Genomic DNA, 21,245 nt, shown 5'->3' on the forward strand with positions numbered 1-21,245 from the left:
CTACCTGAATATTGAGGCTTGTTTGATTTAACAAAACTTCAAAACTTCCATGATAAAACTTACAACTTTTTGACACTTTAATGTTATGAGACTTTTTTGTATCACTAAATACACAACCAATATTATAAGCATCAGTTGGAAGTATCTTTCCAGTTAAAGTAAATGTTTCTGGCAACAGATGAAGATTGTCTGTGTAAAATGTTGCATCATCAACTTCATGCAACCATGAGCAAATTTGCAAAAGTTTTTTTCCCTTAACTTCAGCTTTTTGTAGTTGGTCGTGGCAGAACTCCTTGAGTAGGTTTTTCTTTTCAGTCATTTCTTTACACTTTGTGTCACTGAAACAAACTTTTGCAACTTCACTAACCTTGTCATTACAAAGACCAAAAACAAACTTTGTAACAGCTTCCCATCTGTTTGTTTTTAGTTCGGGAAGTAATTTGGAAAACTCCTCGACACTTAAAAAAAAGACAAGGTAACAAGCAGCAAAATATTCTTGCCAAATCAAATGTGAGAAGTTGTTCATAAAATGTGTATCCAAAAATGTCATGTTCCAATTCTCCTCAGTCACGAATGTTGTTAGAATCCCACTTAATGTCTTTGGCACAATTCCTACCTCTTTCAGGTCATCAGAAGTAAAAACAAGTTTCTGATTTTTAAATCCATTCCATGCTAATCTAGCTATTTTGCTTAAATATTCTTCTTTTTTAATTTCTTTTCCCCTAATAAAGTCCTGCTTATAATAGTACTTGAATCCATTTGCAAAAACATGAGTAAGAGAGTGAAATCGACCATCACAACCCACTTTAAGATTTTTCCATATGACGAAAGCAATAAAAATGCATTTTGCTGGGACATAGCAAGAATACAAAAAGTTTGGATTGCCTTTTATGACATTCCACACATCAGCACCCTTATCTCTGCAAATCTGGTTGCAAAGACTTTCTTGGGATTTTTTATTAAGGCCCATAACTTCCGCAACGAACAATGGTCGACTTACTGGACTAATTGAGAAAAAATGCTTCTGTCGAGATGTGAAAAGTTTTTTTGCATTTTGAAGCAATTCACCCCTCATAAGAGCATAAATATAAAGTAAAGGGTTGTTTTTTTTGTGCGAATCCACACTTTCATATTCTAAGTTCCAATCAGCTGCAGCTTCATCGAGGCCATCCATGGTAATTAACACATTGTGGGAGTTTTTTAAAAATTCGTAAAACTGTTTTTCTTTGGTTTTTGAATCACTTAAATCACTTATGATAGAATCACTCAAGGCATCCGAATTCAACGAATATTTAAGCAAAAACCTTACAAAGGTTGTGGGGGTTTCAAACTTAATGTTTTTCACAGAAATGTAGAAACAATATTGGGTTTTATCAACATTCTCCATTGCACCATCCATTGCTTTTTCAGTTATTACTTTGGATAGTGTGGTTTTCCCTACCCCTGGTTGTCCAATTAATGCTACAATGTTTGCAAATCGAGGCTGGTTTCTACCTTTTGCTGCTGTTTCGGCTCTTGCAAACAGTTCCTCAACTGATACTTTACTGTCGTGTTTTAAGTCTATTCTTTCATAATCTTGACTCCTGTTGTAATGTCCATCTTCATCACTGTATTGTGGGATGACTGTTTTCTTTCTACGCTTGTTTGGAGGTTTATAACCAATGGGGTAAACTGCTTTAGATGGTTGATCTGTTATGTCAAGTGGACAAACTTCAATTTGTTGTTGAGTTAAAGTGAGAAAACTCTTTGATTTGCATTGTTTTTTAGCTGCTTCACACAACAAGTTTTCCATATCACTTTCGTCAACTGAAAAAAAATTGAGGTTATATATAACCAAGAATCAGGTTTAACATAACCTCTTTCAATGTTGGGCATTGTTAAATTTATCAGAATTGTTACAGTTTTCTGTTGAGCTTCTAATTCTTTTTGAATTAGTTAAACCTGATTCTGTTTAAAAATAATTGGTCCTGTTCAATGCATTCAAATTTTTTTTCGATTCAATATTGAAAACCAATGTATAGCCTAAGATAGTAAATCTAAAAAAGGTTTTCGTTACAAAACCAAAGAAAACATTAAAAACAAATTATCATAATACAAAAAACACAAAACCAATCTGTTTCACTAATTTCATCAATTTTTAAACATAAAATAAATTTACCAAGAGGTGTTGATGGAATCAGATTTTGATTTCTTTCATAGTAATGGTCTAAATTGTAAACATTTGTGAGAAAACGGTCTTTGTAACCACAATACCCATAAAATCACATACTATTTATGTTCACATCTCCACCAACACCAACAGCACTGCCATCAATTTTTGCTGCGTCTGTTGATATGATTTGATGGATTCCTTGGTTGCGCATTGTTTGAAGGTCATGGTTTATTGGTGTTCTAGTATTTGGTGTAGCTTCTCTTTGACTTACACCAACATTTTCCGAACAAGGTTCAAATTGCTGAAATACAATAGGACTATATTGCATTATCATGATGTTATATTTCATTTTTAAAAGTAACCTTTGCAATTAACTGTTTTAATGCCATTGGCTTATGACCTCCAGATAATAGCTAACAACCCCAACACCCATGTGTGTGACAACAACTCATAAAATAAAAAAAATTTTTATTAAAGAAAGTAACTTTGTACAAAGTTTACCTGGTTGGGTTGCTGAGGTATTTGTGGTTGTGGAAAACTTTCGGTTTGGTTGAAAGCTGGTACATTGGTCGCCTGTGGGATTCCTTGACCTGGTTGTGTTGACTGAGGACAATTTGTTTGTCCAACATCTTGCGGTAAGGAATCCTATAATGAAATGGTCAGATATCAACTGGTTTTCAGTGTTCAGACCCGGACAGGTAATAAACTTGGATTTGCTGGATGGCTGCAGAAGCATATATGTAAAAAAACAAAGCAAGATTATTCCTTTTAGGACCCTCCTGCACAAAACAATACTAACTGCCTGTCACAATGATGGGTTGTTTGTTGCTAATTATATTCTTGCTTTATTGTGAGTTGTGCCTCGACAAGTTACTTAATATATTTTAAATAAGACAGGTGCCAAACCGATGTTGGCTTAATTTTCATATCTGTGTGAACCTAAATTAAGAGCAAATATTTATTAGATCGCATAATGATAGTTGGGTGAAATAGCATTGTTTTATCAGCACCTATGTGAAAAATGTAACTAAAAAGACAGTTTGCTTGTAACAAAATACTGATCACATATCAATTTGTAGTACGAATGTTACTGAAACCGAAAAGGGCAAGTTTTGTGTTGTTTGAAATTACAACTGAAAAAAAACTTACATCGCAATGTTTTTCCTTATAACTAGATGTTTAAGTTGTTGAAAGTTTACCAAAATGTGTTTGCAACTCAACTGTATCAAAACAATTGTAGCTTAAGCAACATACTTGCAAGCATAATGCAGGGCGGCCAGGCCATTGGTGACGTCACACACGAATATATTTGGATTTCAAACAAATGACAATTCTTAATTATTTATATTAGCACACATTTGCAGAAAGGTTGCTAAATCTCATCACCAACAAGTTGTTTTTATTGGGGATATGAATGCCTCTCTTTAATTTGCTTGAGCATAGTATTCTTCATTACACTTCATGTAGCAACTATTTTTGCCATGTTGTTAAAAGACATGCTTGGTAGGATTTGATCAATAATTATCCATATCTGGCCAGTCCAGGACTTTTTTGTAAGGTTAGTAGTGTTTTGAAGTAGTGATATATAAAAGCTTCAGTTTGCCAAGCTTTTTAGGCTGAATCAACAATCTTGGTGAATCTTCAATTTCAGTCAAACAATTTGTTCAAATTTGGCCGAAACCAATCTTCCACGCACACAAATATTCTTGAACAACAGCAACAGTAAATGGCTTATGATTGTATAGCAACAATAAAACTCTTATTGAGACAGGATATTTTGGCGGTAAGTCATAGCCTTAATGATCACCAAGACCATGCATATCCATTTCAAAAATGCTTAAAGGTTAAATGGTAGACACAAACAAGCCAGTTATTGGTTTGTTTATACATTAGTTGGTATTTATGCACATTAGTACTGTCTGTCTGCCAGTAAAACTGCTGCAAAAATGTCAAAACCTGAACATAAAGGTTCACCTTGTGTCATAATTGTGGTTCAGCGCGGGAGTGATGTATGTGGTTTAACCAGCAAAAACCAAAATAACCCACCGAGCTACCCAATTACAATGAAAAATATCGTTTGGTAAAGAATGCCACAAGCGTTAATATTCAATTTTACCCAAAACTCACTCTAAATATAAATTTAAATGGTTATAAAAGATCTTTTAAACAAAAAATTTTAAAACTATTTTCAAGAAGTAATCTGGACATACCCGACTTGTTTGGTTTCGGAACATTTTAGAACTGTCATCATCATAATTCTGGTCCATTCTGCTTGCTTTTGATGGTAATTCACAACAGTTTTGATCAACTGCAACTCTTTTTCTCTTTAATGTATGACAAAAATTAGTTTAAGTATAAGTTTGAATGGTTATAAAAGATATTTTAAACATAAAATTTAAAAATTATTTTCAAGAAGTAATCTGGACATACCGGACTTGTTTGGTTCTGGAACTCTTTAGAACTGTTACCATCATAATTCTGGTCCATTCTAGTTGCTTTTGATGGCAATTTAGAACAGCTTTGATCAAATGCAACTCTATTTCTCTTTAATGTGTGACAAAAATTAGTCTCCTGCAAAACAGAATGTTTGTCTCTTGCATCAAAAATGTACAAAAAAATATCCCCATACATTCCAATAAATTGCACTATAAAAAGTAGTATATATTATATAATATAAAGCAGTACTTTATAACAGGTAGGAAAAGAAATATAACAATTCTACTTCCACCTAAACTACCACCTAAACTAACAAATCAAAAGGACAAAATTTTGACATTGCATTTTCACCATCAAATATAGCCGGTCTAACAATACCTTATTACCTCCCACTATTTGCTGATCTTTGCAAAAGGTAATCAGCAAATAAGTTACAAGAAAAAAAAAAGTTTTAAAACATGCTGGCTTGCTACTTCCATTTATACAACAACTAACTTGGTTATGCAACATTTACATCATAATAAAGTCATTCCTATCTATCACTAGGCCATTGTTCCTTTATACAGTAGTTTAGGTTGTTGGAATTTAATCAAAAGGTGTTTGCGACACAACTATAAAAAAATTCATAGCTCATGCAACATACTTGCACGCATAATAAAACTGACAGTCAACATTTGTGCAATGAAACGCACTTGGACGACATCCAATATTTTAAAAGAACTTTTAAAAAACTGATATTTAGGGAAGTGGCCAAAACGAATATCAGGATATTTAACAACATTTTTCACAAAAATAGCGGTTTTCAACCACAGAATACTAAAACACCAAACCCATAATCCGAAGTAAGCTACAGAAACGCTTATGAGACATTATGAAGTCCACAATTAAAAATAAGGTTTTCGTTACTACAACTGTGGGTTTTGTTTAGTTCATGTACGTGTGTTTTATAAATATGTGAAAATAAATGCTTGCTATTCCTTCAAAATTTACAATAAATACGAACAAAATAAATTCAAAGCAAGAATGAGCGATTATCTCATACAAAGACCCTGATTGGGTGATAAGCAAAAGTCAAATGTGCGTGTCAAACCCTAGAATATTGGACCTGTAGTATTCTATTGGACAAATGCCAAACTCCTCTATTGTACAAAGATAAAGTGAAAGCAGGGCAAAAAAACTTAACAAAGGAGAATAAAAATCAATTAGCCTACATTGCGGCCCTTTTTCATGCTAGATCCATCATCCACAAACTGGAAAGATATGAAACAACGAGAGATCTTCATAATGCGCAACAAAAACTTGGTTATACAGAAGGAAGCTGAAGAGCAAGAGAGTTCTCTACCTACAAAACACCCGCCCAAAGAATCATCAACCAGTTAAAGCAAACTTTTCCATTCCGAACAACGAACTGTTTGGTGACGAAGTATACAGACCTTTTATCTGCGGAACGAACGCTTGATGGTGGCAGAAAAATTCAGACCAAAATAAAAGTGAGTGGGTGACCCATATACCTAGAAGAAAATCTGACCAACACTGCTGTGTCAAGTATTGTTCGTTACAAGAACAATTTGTTTGAAAGTTAATTGCGCGCAGTGTTGTTGCCAAAAGTTAAAGCCTAACCAAATACAATTACAAAACAAGCGCCTGTTCTGAGACTAAAGTACAGAAATTATACGCCCAATTGCATTATTTTTACTTCATAAAAGTAACACAAAGTTACTTTGTCCTATTATGACATCAACTGTGGGATCAAAACGTGTACATGTTATTAAATTATCTGTGGAACGCTGAACAAACACTTGGTTGCCAAACTCGTTGATGTAACATTTGCGTCAATCCTCTGTAGCCGTAAAGCAGGGGTTTCCAAACTGCTGGGTTTGTGGCAACTGAACATTTAGGGTCGGTACAACAAAAAGTGGAACTTACAGTATGTGCACTGTTACAAATAATTGCTGCAGTGAATCATTGGCGTCATGTATGTTATTATAGATTATCGACCTTAAAAGCGCCAGCACTCGTTATGTATATATATCTTGACAGTCTGACTACCAGGCAACCTCCTAGTCAGTTAGTCCACAATGTAGCAAATTGAGAAGAGCTTGAAAAGCTAATGCTGTTGGCCATTCAAATAAAGTTGTTTAAAGAGGTTGGAACCGGTTGGTCGTTTGACAAAAAAGCAAAACAATCAAAAAAATGGGATCCCATTGAATGAAAAACTACACAAACGTCACCCAGGAATCAGGTTTATCACAATAGGTGGCGGAAGTTGGCAAAATGAAAATATACATCATGTGATCATGTAGCAACCAATCAACAACACAACAAGTACTTAACAACCGAAACTTCCGCTAGCTGAGTGTTTTTGTCCGCAATGGGTAGATAGTTGCTGCAATAAAACATCACGTATGCAGTAAGTTGAGCGACCAAAGCTCATAAAAAAATATTTTATAGTTATAACGAGACAATTGTGATATTTCCACTTCAAAACCCCGCAACACCACTGGTAAGACGATTTAACACGTCACTAACAAGAGAAGAACTCACAACGCTTGGTTGCTTGTTGACCAGATGAGGTTGTTCAAAGAGATTGGAAACCGGTTGAATGTTTGAAGTTAAAACAAACATCCCAATAATTTATCTGTGAAGAAAAACTACACAAACGCCATTTGCGTCAAGAATTTGATAAACAAAAAAAAAATGCTTAGACGAAAAGTTTTTTTTGATCTCAACTTCACACAAAATACACTGGGTCACTATATAGGCTTGTACTGTTATCAAGTCATTTAACTATAATTGTTGGTCAATAAATACGTAACAAATTATATAACTTTGAAACACAGGAGGTCGAGGTATTTTTTAAATCAAATTATCAAACTACGATTGGTGTGAAAAGGTTTGGTTATCCTGGTAAAGAAAATGTTTTCTACGAAGCAGATCTGACACAAGTCGTCACGGTAGTTGGTTAAATACAACAGCACTTATTTCAACATAATGTGATCGTAGCAACACAAGTTCTTTTACCAACAAGGTCTGGCGACCGAGGTACAAAGTTTCGGAAAACAATCGCCCTGTCTACTTTTCTACGCGAACGAGCGATGCGGCACAGAGGCGCCACCAAGTGTCAATAATACATAGTTTTGTTGGTGGACATTTTCCAACAATCAAGACCCTGTTAGATTTACATTTTGACGTTAGTGTTGTGTAAGCGATGAACTTAGAGGTTAAGTATCGCCTATAACAAACAAACTGGTCAAATGATTGTTGACAAAAACGATATTCCGTTCTGTTGTGAAACAACTTAAGTGCGTCCTGTTTCCATGCCAACGCTCAATATCGATTGGACATTTACGAAATTATCTGCATTCAATCGCAAAAAAAGAGAACCTTCTACTCATAAAATACCCGACCGGAGAATCATTAACCATCGGGCAAACTTTTCGATTCCGAACAACGAACTGTTTGGTGACGAAGTAAACAGAACTTTTACCTGCGGAACGAACATCTGATGATGGCGACAAAAATCAACAGGGTAATGTCAATAAAGTCAGCGAGAGAATTATTTCTTACATTTAATCAATACCGCCTCCAGTGACAGAAGTGCATCTAATAAGCTTGAGGTTCTTAGCAACCGTTGCCAACTAATAAATTCCTAGTTTTTTAAGCAGTGTATTTTTACTTTACATGTTTCGTGCAAACAATTTCACAAAAACAACAAAATTTATTTTTTCCAACGGCAGTTTTGCATTCGTGGCAACCGAAGTCGGCCGCTAAGCTGGGTGATCAGACCTGGTATTGGGCCGCGTTCACCCAACTACAATTCATTTACTTAGTGCAAAATCACATTACATTGTAACCGTTCACCTTCAAACGTTGCTGCTGTTCCGGCTACAGATAAGATACGCTTAAATGACAACTACGTGAGAATATATGTACGTTGGCTCAGTGCCGGATTAACTATTTAAGCAAACATGGCACATGTCTTAGTTGCTGTTAAAAATCTAGGCTAAGTTAAATAACTTTATGATGTAAAGTTAGCGATTAAATTAAAATTACCTTTTATTTTTGATATTTCAGGCGTTTCACTTCACCATTATACAAAGTACTTTATATTATTTATCAGCTGTGTTAGTGAATATGAAATATAAAAACTAACCTGTACAAGCCGACACCGAGGTACTCCCAGTCATAATAACGACACATCCAACGTGCGAGTAGTAAATGAACGGCGTTGCCTGGATTGGAATCTGACTCTTGACCTCTGCATAACATTTGCTCGATGACAGCTTTTCACACAAGTTTCACGAACAGAAATTGCTCAAAATGTTTAAACATTAGATTTATTAGCGCATTGTGCAAGCAAAAGTGATTGTTATTCACGAATAATGCGTATTATTAGCACTAATATGAGCGTTTAACTTGGCTAATGATGTCGAAATATTTGAATACGCAACCACTACAGATAAATTGGTAACATTGAAACTATATGGGTATAGTTTATAAATGCTGATTATTATCAACACATGCAATTTGATCGCAGGTTTGGTCACAAGTATTCTCACCTTACAGAAGTTTTTTCTTCGATTCGAAACCAGGTTATCCTGAGCGAGAATCGACCGATCATCCAATTGCCTGCCCTTAATTACAACTTACACTTAAATGGATGTGGTAGTGATGGTGGGGATTGTGGTGTTATCCAAGTAGAGACTCCATGTAACTATTGGCCGAAATGTTGGTGTACGTTACATTGCATCCGGTGACTCTGGAATCGTGCAGTTATCAGTATAAGTGGGAAGCAGAGGCTTGGAGTCGGGATCTTCTACGTTGATCAGACTTCCGAGTGCAAACCAGAGAGACAACTTGTTCAACCAAGGCGCCATGCAATGAAGTGATGAATAATAGAAAATATTTTTTACATCATTCAAAACAAGATGTAAACATTCCGAATCTTGACCCTTTCAACGCTTCTATGATTGAGAATGTGATGAAGCGGATGGTATGCGAACTTGAAGTACGCTGTCATCAAGACGATACCATCGTAAGCGTTGCAAACGTAACAAAACCGTCATTCTTTGGTCAGAATTTTCAATTTTTAGTGATTTTATCGGATCGCAACGTTTGTAGTAGGCGTATACGCTACATATCCCCTGCACATAGCTATCAGCGAAATGATGATATTCGGGAAAAGAGCAGTACGGACAGCACTGCAAAACGACTTTACTGGTTTTGTATAGTTGTAGACGGGTCACTCGGTACTATCCATTACTGGTATTAACTCTCCAACAAGGGTAAGCTTCAGTTACGTCTCAAACAATTATTAACTGCACACTAATGATTGAATTAAAAACCTCATATTCTTATTCTCGCTCATATTTTGGAAACCAATGCAGGCCAAAAAACACAACCATTCGTTTCGTTAACGGAGAGTTACATTCTTGTGTCTTTGATAGACTTCCAAGTCAAGTATCGTTGGCAAACTGACTGAAATAAACACGCTGCTTTGGTTTGTGAGATGCGTAATCCACCCATAAGCGGCCATGTTTATCTCTTAAATGTAAAAAAACATTAGGTACGAAACACAAACGTCAACTCTTTCTAACTGCGTCACACACAATAACGTTGGGAAACCACCTGATAAGTTTCTTTTAACTAAGGATTTAAATAAGCAAAGTAAACCTGATAAATGGGGTTGAGTCGAAGGCGGTGAATCAAAGGAATGTAGAAGACGTGAGCAACCAATGTCGATGCAACCATAGTTGAAGGAATACCAAATCGTCACCATTCCGAACAGGTTGGTCTCCGGTGGAAAAGCGAGGACGGTGATTGCATGTATAAGGTAACGGCGATGGAAAAGTCGACCGGTACCTGTTGGTAAAACTACTTCTTTACCGTGGACTTCAGAAGAATATTAAATTTTATGTTTGGACTTACTGGTGACTTCTTTCTGCCACCATAAAAGTATTTCTCAACAATTTTCTTCCGTCGATCGAAGAAAATTTCGAAGGCGGCGGAAAGCACGAGGGGAACTCAAAATTTCACCACAAGTTTTAAGTTTCACACCCACCTTTAATTTTTTCAACACGCCTTGCGACTACAACTATAAAGAAGTTTTTAATCTATTACCGCTTTCACGCTACAAAGTATACACAACACACTCAACCAAAGGCCGTATTTGTAGCCAACTCCAATTGTTCCTAGTTTTATTCCCGAAAAGTACCGGAGACACTGAAACATTTCACCCCCTATTCTTGGTGATATTGTTGCAATAAATAACCTCAGGAAGTGACAATATTTCATGCAAAGGCATGATTGGCAGGTTTGTTTTAGTCACAGTCGATAAAAGCGACATTTACCGGCAAAATATCTTTCCACAAACTAGATGTCGTGCTAATCAATACATCGGGTAAAAATAATGTTGGGTTACGTCAGTCAAGCTTATCAAGCAGAAAGCCAGGATAACCGGGTTACGAATATCGCTGTGGTAAAAAGAAAAATGTATTGGGTGACATCGGGCAAATCAACACTTAAACATTGAAAAACAATTTGTTGCTGAAGCTGCCAGGCATATGAACGTCGGTCGTATCCCGGTGCTAGCTGCACAATGTAACCCACCTTTCAATACAACTTAACAGATGCCTTTACAAATATCACTTCCCAACCGTAAGCACTTTGTATTGAAAAAGTATGTACAACATATGCCGGGGATTCCCCATAAGCAATTGACAGCATCGGTTAAGCGCTGGGTGGCGATATCGAGCAGCAATGATTCACAATAACGATTGCACAAAAACCAACATTCAACGTTCAAATATTTACAACATAAACCTTCCACTTCCACCCGTTATAACTTCATCAAACCCATAGATACATACACATTTGTTTGAAGTAAAAATAAAAAAAAACGTGCGCCGATAAAACCGAACAGTAGTTGGTGGAAGATCGGTTGTTCTCGTCATCAAACATTTTAGTTACGAACATAAAAAATCTTCGTTCAAAAACCAACAAAGGGTTGCCAGAATTCACGACATAATTGATCAGAAAACAATGTAATGTGGAAATATTCGATTGTAATCAGTCAAAAATTAATATAAGTCGCACGTAAATGTTGAAAGTAATGTTTAGTGCGGAAGTAAAAGTATTGTCACAAAATCTGTCGTTCAAAATTGTTAGGAAGGCGGATAACTTTGTACGATAAACCTCTGTTGACGGATTTACACAAGAGAGAAGTAAAGACGAAACTCAGAGCAGGAGACAAAAATATCCGTGTTTCAAAGATGTCCTTGATTGTAAGCAACACAAACAGTAAAACTTGGCGACAATTTCAACGTTTGGTAAAGAAGTAAAAATGAGAGTTATGCAGACAAACGGTATTGATACGTACATTGTAAATACAAATAACACACAGAAGTTGGATAAAGCACAGAAAAATATGAAGAATATTTACGAAGTATTTGGGAATGTTTCCTCTTCGTGACATGAAGTAGAAAGGTTTATTGGTGAGAAGTGACAGAAATCCCTGTTGATTCTGGCAGCAAACAGCCTGAAGTAATATATTGTTACTTGTCGTTCAACAGAGCTCAGCGCACTGAGATTTCAAGATTTTTGTGAATGCCAAATGCCGTACATGACTTTTGATAAACGTAAATTTGCAAGCACCCATATTTCACATTTGTAACCGACCACCAAAAATGTCGCAAATGCATTAAATACTTCGGTAAAACTATCATTTAAGGTAAAAATGTTAAAGCGCTTCTGGTCAGTAGAGATTTTTGAAATAAATCGTCGGACGTGGCCCTTAACCAAACAATGGTTTCCTAAATATGCAAACGAGACTGACTCTGATGCACCACCTTGTGATCTTACGTTTACAGGAAAATGCGCCAGTAGGTGGAGCAAGAGATTTTTCAAGCGTTTTTAAGCGATGGTTCACAACCAACAAGCGCAATCAACAAGTGGAAACGTCATTAAGAAAATTTCTTACCGGTTTTGGGGGGAATTGATCTCCACAAAATAATTCCAATCGATCAATCATATTTACTTGCATTTGTTAAACCCAAATATAAGGGATAGATTGAAGTGGAGAGTAGGAGTTAGAGATTCACTTCTTACCAAAATGTCAACTTTGGCTTCTACAATACAATGGATTGGTTATTTAATGAATCGTTTAACTATAATAACAGTAGTGTTGATAAAAGTTTGGTTGTGATTTAAAATTATTTCATGAAGCAAATATTTTGTGACGTGTACTTATTTCCATAAACGCAACGTCCACTCAAACATAATAAAATACTTCTATTCAGTCAAGTTTGTTTGTGTGATTTTATTTTAAATCTTAAGCCTCATAAACTGAAAATACATGGTAGGTATTGGGTGATGTTGACTTTTCTTTATATTTACCCATTGGTGGCAACCTGAGGCTTGCACATGACACAAGCTTTAATACAAGACAACCCACGAGGTAAACATATTATTATCGTGTTAGTATCAAATAGCAATGACCAAATAGTTTTCATACTTACAGGGTCTGGCAGGTTCTGAAATTTCACTTGGAAGTCGTCATCTATCCATCCCCAACCGACTAGTTGAATTCTCGGTCGACGAGTGACTATAAGTTCATCTTGTATATTGTGAACACACTTGAGTAAGGTTTCTGCCGCATAACCATGTATGTGATTCCATCCAAGGCACAACGTCCTTATCTGGAAATAAAAGGTGGAATTAGGCAATTAGTTCAGACAAATGTGACATTAAATGTTTAAAACAAATATAGTTGCTGGTAAAATATTCAAAAACATCGAACTATCGGGTCTTATCAGTGCAGCTATGGCTTAACTATAGCCAGACATGGATTATTCCATCTTGTGTGCACTACTGTCTGCAGCCCACTAATCATTATTGCTTCGCTTGTACATTTTTACGAAAAACATGGTATTACAATTGTTTGTTTGTGTGATTGCGTTATCTTCTTCCGCCTGTCAGACAGCCTGCTTTGGTTACACATCTCAAAGATCGTACAGGAGATGCGTTCGATGCTGGAGGTGTGATCGCATACCCTGTGCTGACTGCGACGGCGTATAATTGGCGAGGCTTGATCGCGCCCGACAAACAACGCAAAAGGAACAGAAACGCAAAGTGGCCAACCGCGAGTACATTTTGGTGTAGATACACATTGCTCTAAAAACACTAATTAAACACTGGTTGTGCAAAATTTGTCTGTGTATTTTTGTCCTTGGCACTTCTTAAACCAGCGAAGACAAAAACTAATTGATTTTCACAACTAATCTCCATGTAAGAATGTGGTCATTCTACCTCTTGGATTGGGTGGAAATCCTCGACCAAAACCTTCATCCATATGTGGTGGTCTGTGACGATCCATCGGGTCACCCATACCATGATCCACGGGCACTCTTTCTATAACTCGCATGTCCACCTCCATTCTTCTTGGACCTCTGAATTGTAAAATGTTTATTAGTTTTAAACAACATAGCATGTTTTTTCCAACATCAGAAAATTTTACAGAACCATGATGTTTTAACTGTGGCAAATATTATCTATAAGTAAACATTTTCCATTGTCAATTTTATGTTTGCCAGACTTAATACAATCAATAGTTGATCAGTGTCCATGCAACTTCACCAAATTTATTGTTCATTCATGTCGGATACGAGCAAACTCGGTCCTTGGGTAAAATCACTGTTGGGTATGGCTGCCATTTTTTGTTTGCTTTTCAGTTACAGCTTTTAAGCATTAATGACTGCAAGTCTGTTAGTTTATAAATTGTTGTGTAAAATCTCTTTGTACACATTTACTCATGTGGTCCAATCCCAAATTTTTGATACTTTTTGGCCCACAAGCAGAAAAAGTTACCCACTCCTAATTTTCGTTCTTGTTTATAAAGAATATCAAAAAGATACCATAGTAAAGAAGAGTACATATTTCTCAGGCCAAATAATGCCCTTCTATGTCCAACATAATAGCCCATGGAAAACTATTTGCATCAGATGCATAGTATCACCACCAGATTAAACAGTTTAATTCCCACCTATCTCCTGGGCCAACTTCCATTGGGTGTCCCCTACCAGGTGGGGGCTCTCTCATGCGTTCACCATCCCGGCCACCTCCGAGCCCAGGCAGTGAACTGCCATTGGGCCTTGCATCCTACAATCATTACAATAATTGGATCAATTTATGAAGCATATCATATAAATTAGCTGTGGATAGCGATAATGACAAATACATTTCTTCCATTGCGTAAGACAAAATACATTTCTTAAAAGCAAACACAAAACTTTGGTGACAAAATTTTGCTTACGGACTCTGGACGAGGACCTTCAGATGCTGGAATGAGAGGTTGAACTGGATTTTGTCTGTGCAGCATTTTCTACACGTAGAAATAGTATTATCAGGCAAAAAACAATGCACAATAATCAAAAAATTTTTTCATTGAGACCTTTTAGGTTGAAACAGTGGCCATCTGTCTGCAGCTTATACACAGTTCATATTATTGACTCCACATTGCTTATCATTTTTTCATTGTTTCAACATTATAATTTTTAATTTCAATAAAATATTTAGTTCCTTCTTCTGATTATTTTATTGGAGCTGTTTCGTTACCATGGCAATTTCTGGATCCACAATCCTCATGACAACTTGAGCTTGCAACAACGCATATGCAAGTTGTGGGTTTTGAAGCAGCATGTTTCTGGCCTCTACTGGGTTGTTTTGAATGCATTGCTACAACAGTTCAAAAACACAGATTAGCAAAATCCCAATATTCTTATAAAGTTCTCATGGATGTTTTGAAACATATATATTCTAAGATTAATTCTGAAGAAAAACAACAAAAAAATATGTTACCTTCATTTGTTTCATGAGCTCAAACATTTGTTCAGGGGGGAGGCTTGCAACAGCCTTGCTGATAGCTTCTGGGGCATCTTGAGATGGAGTTGGTTCCCCGTATTCCGACCCCACAGGTGGACCCATGGCCCTGAAGTGGTTTACTTCTTCCTGTGAAAAACACACAATGATTGGACATCATAAATTTGTTTGCTGCTAAACACACTACAATTTAAACAAACTCCTCTCCTGGCATAAATTAAAAAAGACTGACATCACTGGTTATTTGCTCTCATTTTCTCCAAACAATTTTTGGTCGAAATTATTATTCAATGCGCATGGGAATTCAAAATGACAAGAACCAATGCTTTATATAGCTAAACATCTGGAAGAAAATGGTCAAAATACAAAACAAGACTAGGTATTATATTCCTGAGACTCCAAAAGGAGTAAAAGGACGATTAGTGTATGATCAGATATTGAAATGTTGTTTTAGAAAATACTTTTGCAAAGAGTACAGTGTACATCAACACTCAGATTAACAGCAATTACCCAAACCTGAAAGTTATTGCGGTTCTTTTCACTTGTTGCGTGATCAACTCTCAGTGGTCGGCCGTGTAACTCCCTTCCATTAAGATTTCTCATCGCACTCCATATCCCTTTGGCTTGCCAGACTCGCGGTCAAATACGAGGCTACATTTACATAAACATAATAATAGAAATTTATGATTAACAAAAATTTTTCCTCTGGCACTTAAGTTATGAAAGTGTTTATTAGTGCTGGAAGAACAACTCTTATTAATTACTATGCCTGGCAGCAAGAATAGCACTATACAATTTATGAGTCTAAATATAGGTCGAAAATAAGAATTGTGCAAGCTGCATACAGAAGTCATTACTTGGCCATTTGGTCAGCAAAGTCATCTGATAGTCACACCAGCTGCACTGATGAGACCTTTTAGGTGGAAACAGTTGCCATCTGTATGCAACTTACACAATAACAATATAAATTAATGAGTCTGACTATACTCGCAAATGCCTGCAGTCACACCACACAAAAGCACATACCGAAAACTAATGACGTTGCCAACTTCATTGAAAATGTCTTTAAGCTCCTCTTCCGTTGACTCATAAGGTATATTTCCAACTGAAAACAATTTTATGTCGAACTATTACTGTAAAAAACAGACATAACCAACTGATGAAAAATGCATAAACATAAGATATACCTATATGATGTATATTATACACGGAGTCCACAATACTTACCAAATACGGATCTGACAGATCTTTCGTAGTCGACTGGATCACGGTCTCTTAAGCCAAACATTATCGCTTTCTGTCATTCGAGTCTTATAAAGTACAAAATAAACAAAGTAAACGCACACTTTCCTGCTGATCGCGACTAACGGTTTGGTGAAAACTGGCAATTTCACATACGAAGTACTAGTCAGTAGTTAATGACATATACATGGCAGTCAAATATAAGGTGCGCGTTTCTTTAAGCTGAAATTTTATTATAAAGTCCTAATTTCACCCAATCTAATAAAACGAAGCACCTGCATTGCATACACACGCCGCAGCAACAGCGTTATTTCGGCGAAATGGAAATTGGTTAAAAGCGAAATTATTTCACGCATGAGTGAACACGACGATTGTGTTCATACAAATTATAAATTAACTAAAAAAGTTAACAAACTTAATCAACAAGATCTCCAATATTTATGAAACAATATCTATACTGATGTAATTGCAATCTTAAAACACCTATAAAGTATATCGCAACGAAATGGGTTTGACCGCGGTCATGCTGTGTGAATCCCAGCATCGTTCGTCAAGGAAGATACTTTTACACCGGGTCACAAAGATTTTTCCAAACTTGATCCACATAAAGGCCTACTTAACACAGAAATCTGTGCGAATATTAAAGCTACGATTTTGTGTAGTATTTTAACTCAAATTTATAAACAAAAATCACAGGCGGTGCCCCTGTTCACGCCTAATCATTAAAATTTGCAGAGATTTCTGTTTTACACATACTCATATGTGGATCAGGTTTGGAAAAAATTTCGTGACCCGGTGTAGTAGTATTTTCAGTTCGTCAAAGCGTTCACTGCGAGCATTTGCGGCTCTGCATAGAAGTACCAATTTAATAATGTTCCGGGCCATAGATTTTTTTTTAAATTGGCGCAGATTAGGCTTAGAGCATTTAGATCACATTACCATTGAGTTTTTAAAGACCTATAAAGTATATCGCAACGAAAAGGGTCTGACCGGGCAGCACTGTAAAACGACTTTATTGGTTTTGTATGGTTGTAGACTGGTCACTAGTTACTATAAATTCTATTACTGGTATTAACTCTCTAACAAGGGTAAGCTTCATTTATACCTCTACCAATTACTAACTCTAAACCAATAATTGAATTGAAAACCCATATTCCTATTCACGCTTATATTTTGCAAACCAGTGCAGGCCAAAAATACACAACCATCCGTTTCCTTAGTGAAGGCTTACATTCTTGTACCTTTGATAGACTTTACGTATAAAAAACATTGGTTATGAAACGCAAACTTTCTAACTGCGTCACACACGATGTTGTTAAAACTACTTCTTTACCGTGGACTTTAGAGGAATCTTAAATTTTATGTTTGGAATTACTGGTGACTTCTTTCTGCCACCATAAAAGTAGTTCTCAACAATTTTCTTCCGTCATTCCGAAGAAGATTCCGAAGGCGGCGGAAAGCACGAGGGAAACTCACAATTTCACCACAAGTTTTAAGTTTCACACCCACCTTTAATTTTTTCAACACGCCTTGCGACTACAACTATAAAGAAGTTTTTAATCTATTACCGCTTTCACGCTACAAAGTATACACAACACACTCAACCAAAGGCCGTATTTGTAGCCAACTCCAATTGTTCCTAGTTTTATTCCCGAAAAGTACCGGAGACACTGAAACATTTCACCCCCTATTCTTGGTGATATTGTTGTAATAAATAACCTCAGGAAGTGACAATGTTTCATGCAAAGGCATGATTGGCAGGTTTGTTTTAGTCACAGTCGGTAAAAGCGACATTTACCGGCAAAATATCTTTCCACAAACTTAAACTAGATGTCGTGCTGATAAATACATCGGGTAAAAATAATGTTGGGTGACGTCAGTCAAGCTTATCAAGCAGAAAGCCAGGACAACCTGGTTTCGAATCGCTGTGGTAAAAAGAGTTAAAAGAAAAATGTATTGGGTGACATCGGGCAAATCAACACTTAAACATTGAAAAACAAACCTAATGAATGTCGGTCGTATCCCGGTTCTAGCTGCACAATGTAACCCACCTTTCAATATAACTTAACAGATGCCTTTACAAATATCACTTACAAACCGAAAGCACTTTGTATTGAAAAAAAACAAGAATTGCAACATATGTCGGGGATTCCCCATATGTAATTGACAGCATCGGTTAAGCGCTGGGTGGCGGCATCGAGCAGCAATGATTCACAATAACGATTGCACAAAAACCAACATTCAATGTTCAAATATTTACAACATAAACCTTCCACTTCCAACCGTTATAACTTCATCAAACCCATAGATAGATGCAGATTTGTTTGAAGTAAAAATATGAAAAAACGCGCCGATAAAACCGAACCGTAGTTGGTGGAAGATCGGTTGTTCTCGTCATCAAACATTTTAGTTACGAACATAAAAAATCTTGGTTCAAAAACCAACAAAGGGTTGCCAGAATTCACGACATAATGTATCAGAAAACAATGCAATGTGGAAATACTCGATTGTAATCAGTCAAAAATTAATATAAGTCGCACGTAAATGTTGTAAGTAATGTTTAGTGCGGAAGTAAAAGTATTGTCACAAAATCTGTCGTTGAAAATTGTTAGGAAGGAGGATAACTTTGTACGATAAACCTCTGTTGACGGATTTACACAAGAGAGAAGTAAAGACGAAACTCAGAGCAGGAGACAAAAATATTCGTGTTTCAAAGACGTCCTTGATTGTAAGCAACACAAACAGTAAAACTTGGCGACAATTTCAACGAAACCAGATACATAGAGACGCATTTATAAGTTTGGCAAAGAAGTAAAAATGAGAGTTATGGAGACAAACGGTATTAATACGTACATTGTAAATACAAATAACACACAGAAGTTGGATAAAGCACAGAAAAATGTGAAGAATATTTACGAAGCATTTGGGAATGTTTCGTCTTCGTGACATGAAGCAGAAAGGTTTATTGGTGATAAGTGACAGAAATCCCTGTTGATTCTGGCAGCAAACAGCCTGAAGTAATATATTGTTACTTGTCGTTCAACAGAGCTCAGGGCATTTCTATCCTAGCAAGATATCGACGAGAAACACTGAACTTTAGTGTGGAATGGCCACAACCGACGACCATAAAACTATAAAAAAAATGTCGCAAATACATTAAACCTTCAGTAAATTTAAAGTCAATAATGTTAAAATGCTTCTGGTACTATAAGTCAGTTGAGATTGTTGAAATAAATCGTCGGACGTGGCCCTTAACCAAACAATGGTTTCCTTAACATACAAACGAGACTGACTCTGATGCACCACCTTGTGGTGTAACGTTTGCAGGAAATACGCCAGTAGGTGGGGCAAGAGACTTTAAGGGGTTTTCAAGTCGATGGTTCACAATTAACAAGCGAAGTGAATATATTCAAACTTCACGTTTTATCGATGAAACGACATTAGGAAAACTTCTTACCGGTTTAGGAGGGAGTTGATCTCCACAAAATAATTCCAATCGATCAATCATATTTACTTGCATTTGTTAAACCCAAATATAAAGGGATGGATTGAAGTGGAGAGTAGGAGTTAGAGATTCACTTCTTATCAAATTTTCAACTTTGGCTTCTACAATACAACGGATTGGTTATTTCATACATGGATTAACTATAATAACAGTAGTGTTGATGAAAGTTTTGTTGTGATTTAAATTTATTTCATGAAGCAAATATTTTGTGACGTGTACTTATTTCCATAAACGCAAAATCCACTCAAACATAATAAAATACTTCTATTCAGACGGAGATCCTCTACGCATGTGAAGGTCGCCTGACAAGTTGTGCGCTTGCGCACCAGTGTACCTTGGCCACAATATACCCCGTGAAGCCACTGAGCTCCTGTAGCTCAGTTGGTAGAGCGTTGGGCCTGGTTAGCCCAGGGTCGTGAGTTCAAACCTCACCGGGAGCTTGATTTTTCAGATCTCGCTCCGACTTGTCGGGAAAAGTGGCTGATCCAGCTTGGCTGCAATGCCTTGGCTGCGAAGCCTGTGAACCTCTATTCAGACGAGTTTGTTTGTGTGATTTTATTCCAAATCTTAATCCACATTTACTGAAAGTACATGGTAGGTATTGGATGATGTGGACTTTCTCTATATTAACCCAGTGGTGGCAATCTGAGGCTTGCACATGACACAAGCCTTAATAGCCATGAGGTAAACGTATTATTATCGTGTTAGTTTTCATACTTACAGGGTCTGGCAGGTTCCGAAATCTCTCTTCGAAGTCGTCATCTATGTATCCACTGCCGACTGCAAGTACATGTTGTATATTGTGAACACACTTGCGTAAGGTTTCTGCCGCATCACCATATATAGCATTATGCCACAGATTCAAAATCTTTATCTGGAAATAAAAGGTGGAATTAGGAAATTATGTTCAGACAAATGTGACATTAAATGTTTAAAATAAATATAATTGCTGGTTGCTCATTGTCTGCACATACATTTTTACAAAAAAGTTGGGTTTTTCAAAACGCCTCACTGAAAGTTTTACAAAAACGACAG

At 36.5% G+C, this 21,245-nt stretch overlaps 2 protein-coding genes, 1 non-coding gene and 1 pseudogene across 37 annotated transcripts in view; 1 reads left to right on the forward strand and 3 right to left on the reverse strand.

Moving 5' to 3' along the window:
• The window catches only part of LOC145894913 (uncharacterized), a 133,325-nt gene extending 128,604 nt beyond the window's left edge, over positions 1–4,721 (reverse strand). For 28 of the 29 annotated variants that reach the window (XM_082983597.1, XM_082983620.1, XM_082983599.1 and 25 more), the window contains exons 1-6: positions 4,583–4,721; positions 4,363–4,476; positions 2,654–2,797; positions 2,270–2,453; positions 2,159–2,206; positions 5–1,806 (exon numbers count right to left, since the gene is read on the reverse strand). In XM_082983597.1, the coding sequence (XP_082839723.1) occupies positions 5–1,806; positions 2,159–2,206; positions 2,270–2,453; positions 2,654–2,797; positions 4,363–4,476; positions 4,583–4,639 (2,349 nt within the window). In that variant the 5' untranslated portion in view covers positions 4,640–4,721. The remainder of the gene's footprint in view (positions 1–4; positions 1,807–2,158; positions 2,207–2,269; positions 2,454–2,653; positions 2,798–4,362; positions 4,477–4,582) is intronic. The other variant, XM_082983592.1, reaches the window with a different exon arrangement.
• A 6,569-nt stretch (positions 4,722–11,290) lies between these two features.
• Positions 11,291–21,245, reverse strand: part of LOC145894912 (uncharacterized) — a 425,937-nt gene continuing 415,982 nt past the window's right edge. For all 6 annotated transcript variants that reach the window (XM_082983587.1, XM_082983586.1, XM_082983589.1 and 3 more), the window contains 3 exons: positions 20,932–21,084; positions 12,567–12,714; positions 11,291–12,125 (listed from right to left, as the gene is read on the reverse strand). In XM_082983587.1, the coding sequence (XP_082839713.1) occupies positions 12,691–12,714; positions 20,932–21,084 (177 nt within the window). In that variant the 3' untranslated portion in view covers positions 11,291–12,125; positions 12,567–12,690. The remainder of the gene's footprint in view (positions 12,126–12,566; positions 12,715–20,931; positions 21,085–21,245) is intronic.
• On the reverse strand, positions 13,500–16,956 carry LOC145894517 (cleavage stimulation factor subunit 2-like; annotated as a pseudogene). The gene is made up of 9 exons (XR_014401558.1): positions 16,691–16,956; positions 16,490–16,568; positions 15,980–16,114; positions 15,443–15,592; positions 15,200–15,319; positions 14,898–14,966; positions 14,628–14,743; positions 13,895–14,034; positions 13,500–13,759 (listed from the first exon to the last, which is right to left on the reverse strand). The product of XR_014401558.1 is annotated as a cleavage stimulation factor subunit 2-like (transcript).
• Trnat-ggu (transfer RNA threonine (anticodon GGU)) lies at positions 20,577–20,650 on the forward strand. Its single transcript has one exon. It is a non-coding gene; the product is annotated as a tRNA-Thr (tRNA).

This window comes from Ascidia mentula, chromosome 3, assembly GCF_947561715.1.
Source record: "Ascidia mentula chromosome 3, kaAscMent1.1, whole genome shotgun sequence".
Lineage (NCBI taxonomy): Eukaryota > Metazoa > Chordata > Ascidiacea > Phlebobranchia > Ascidiidae > Ascidia > Ascidia mentula.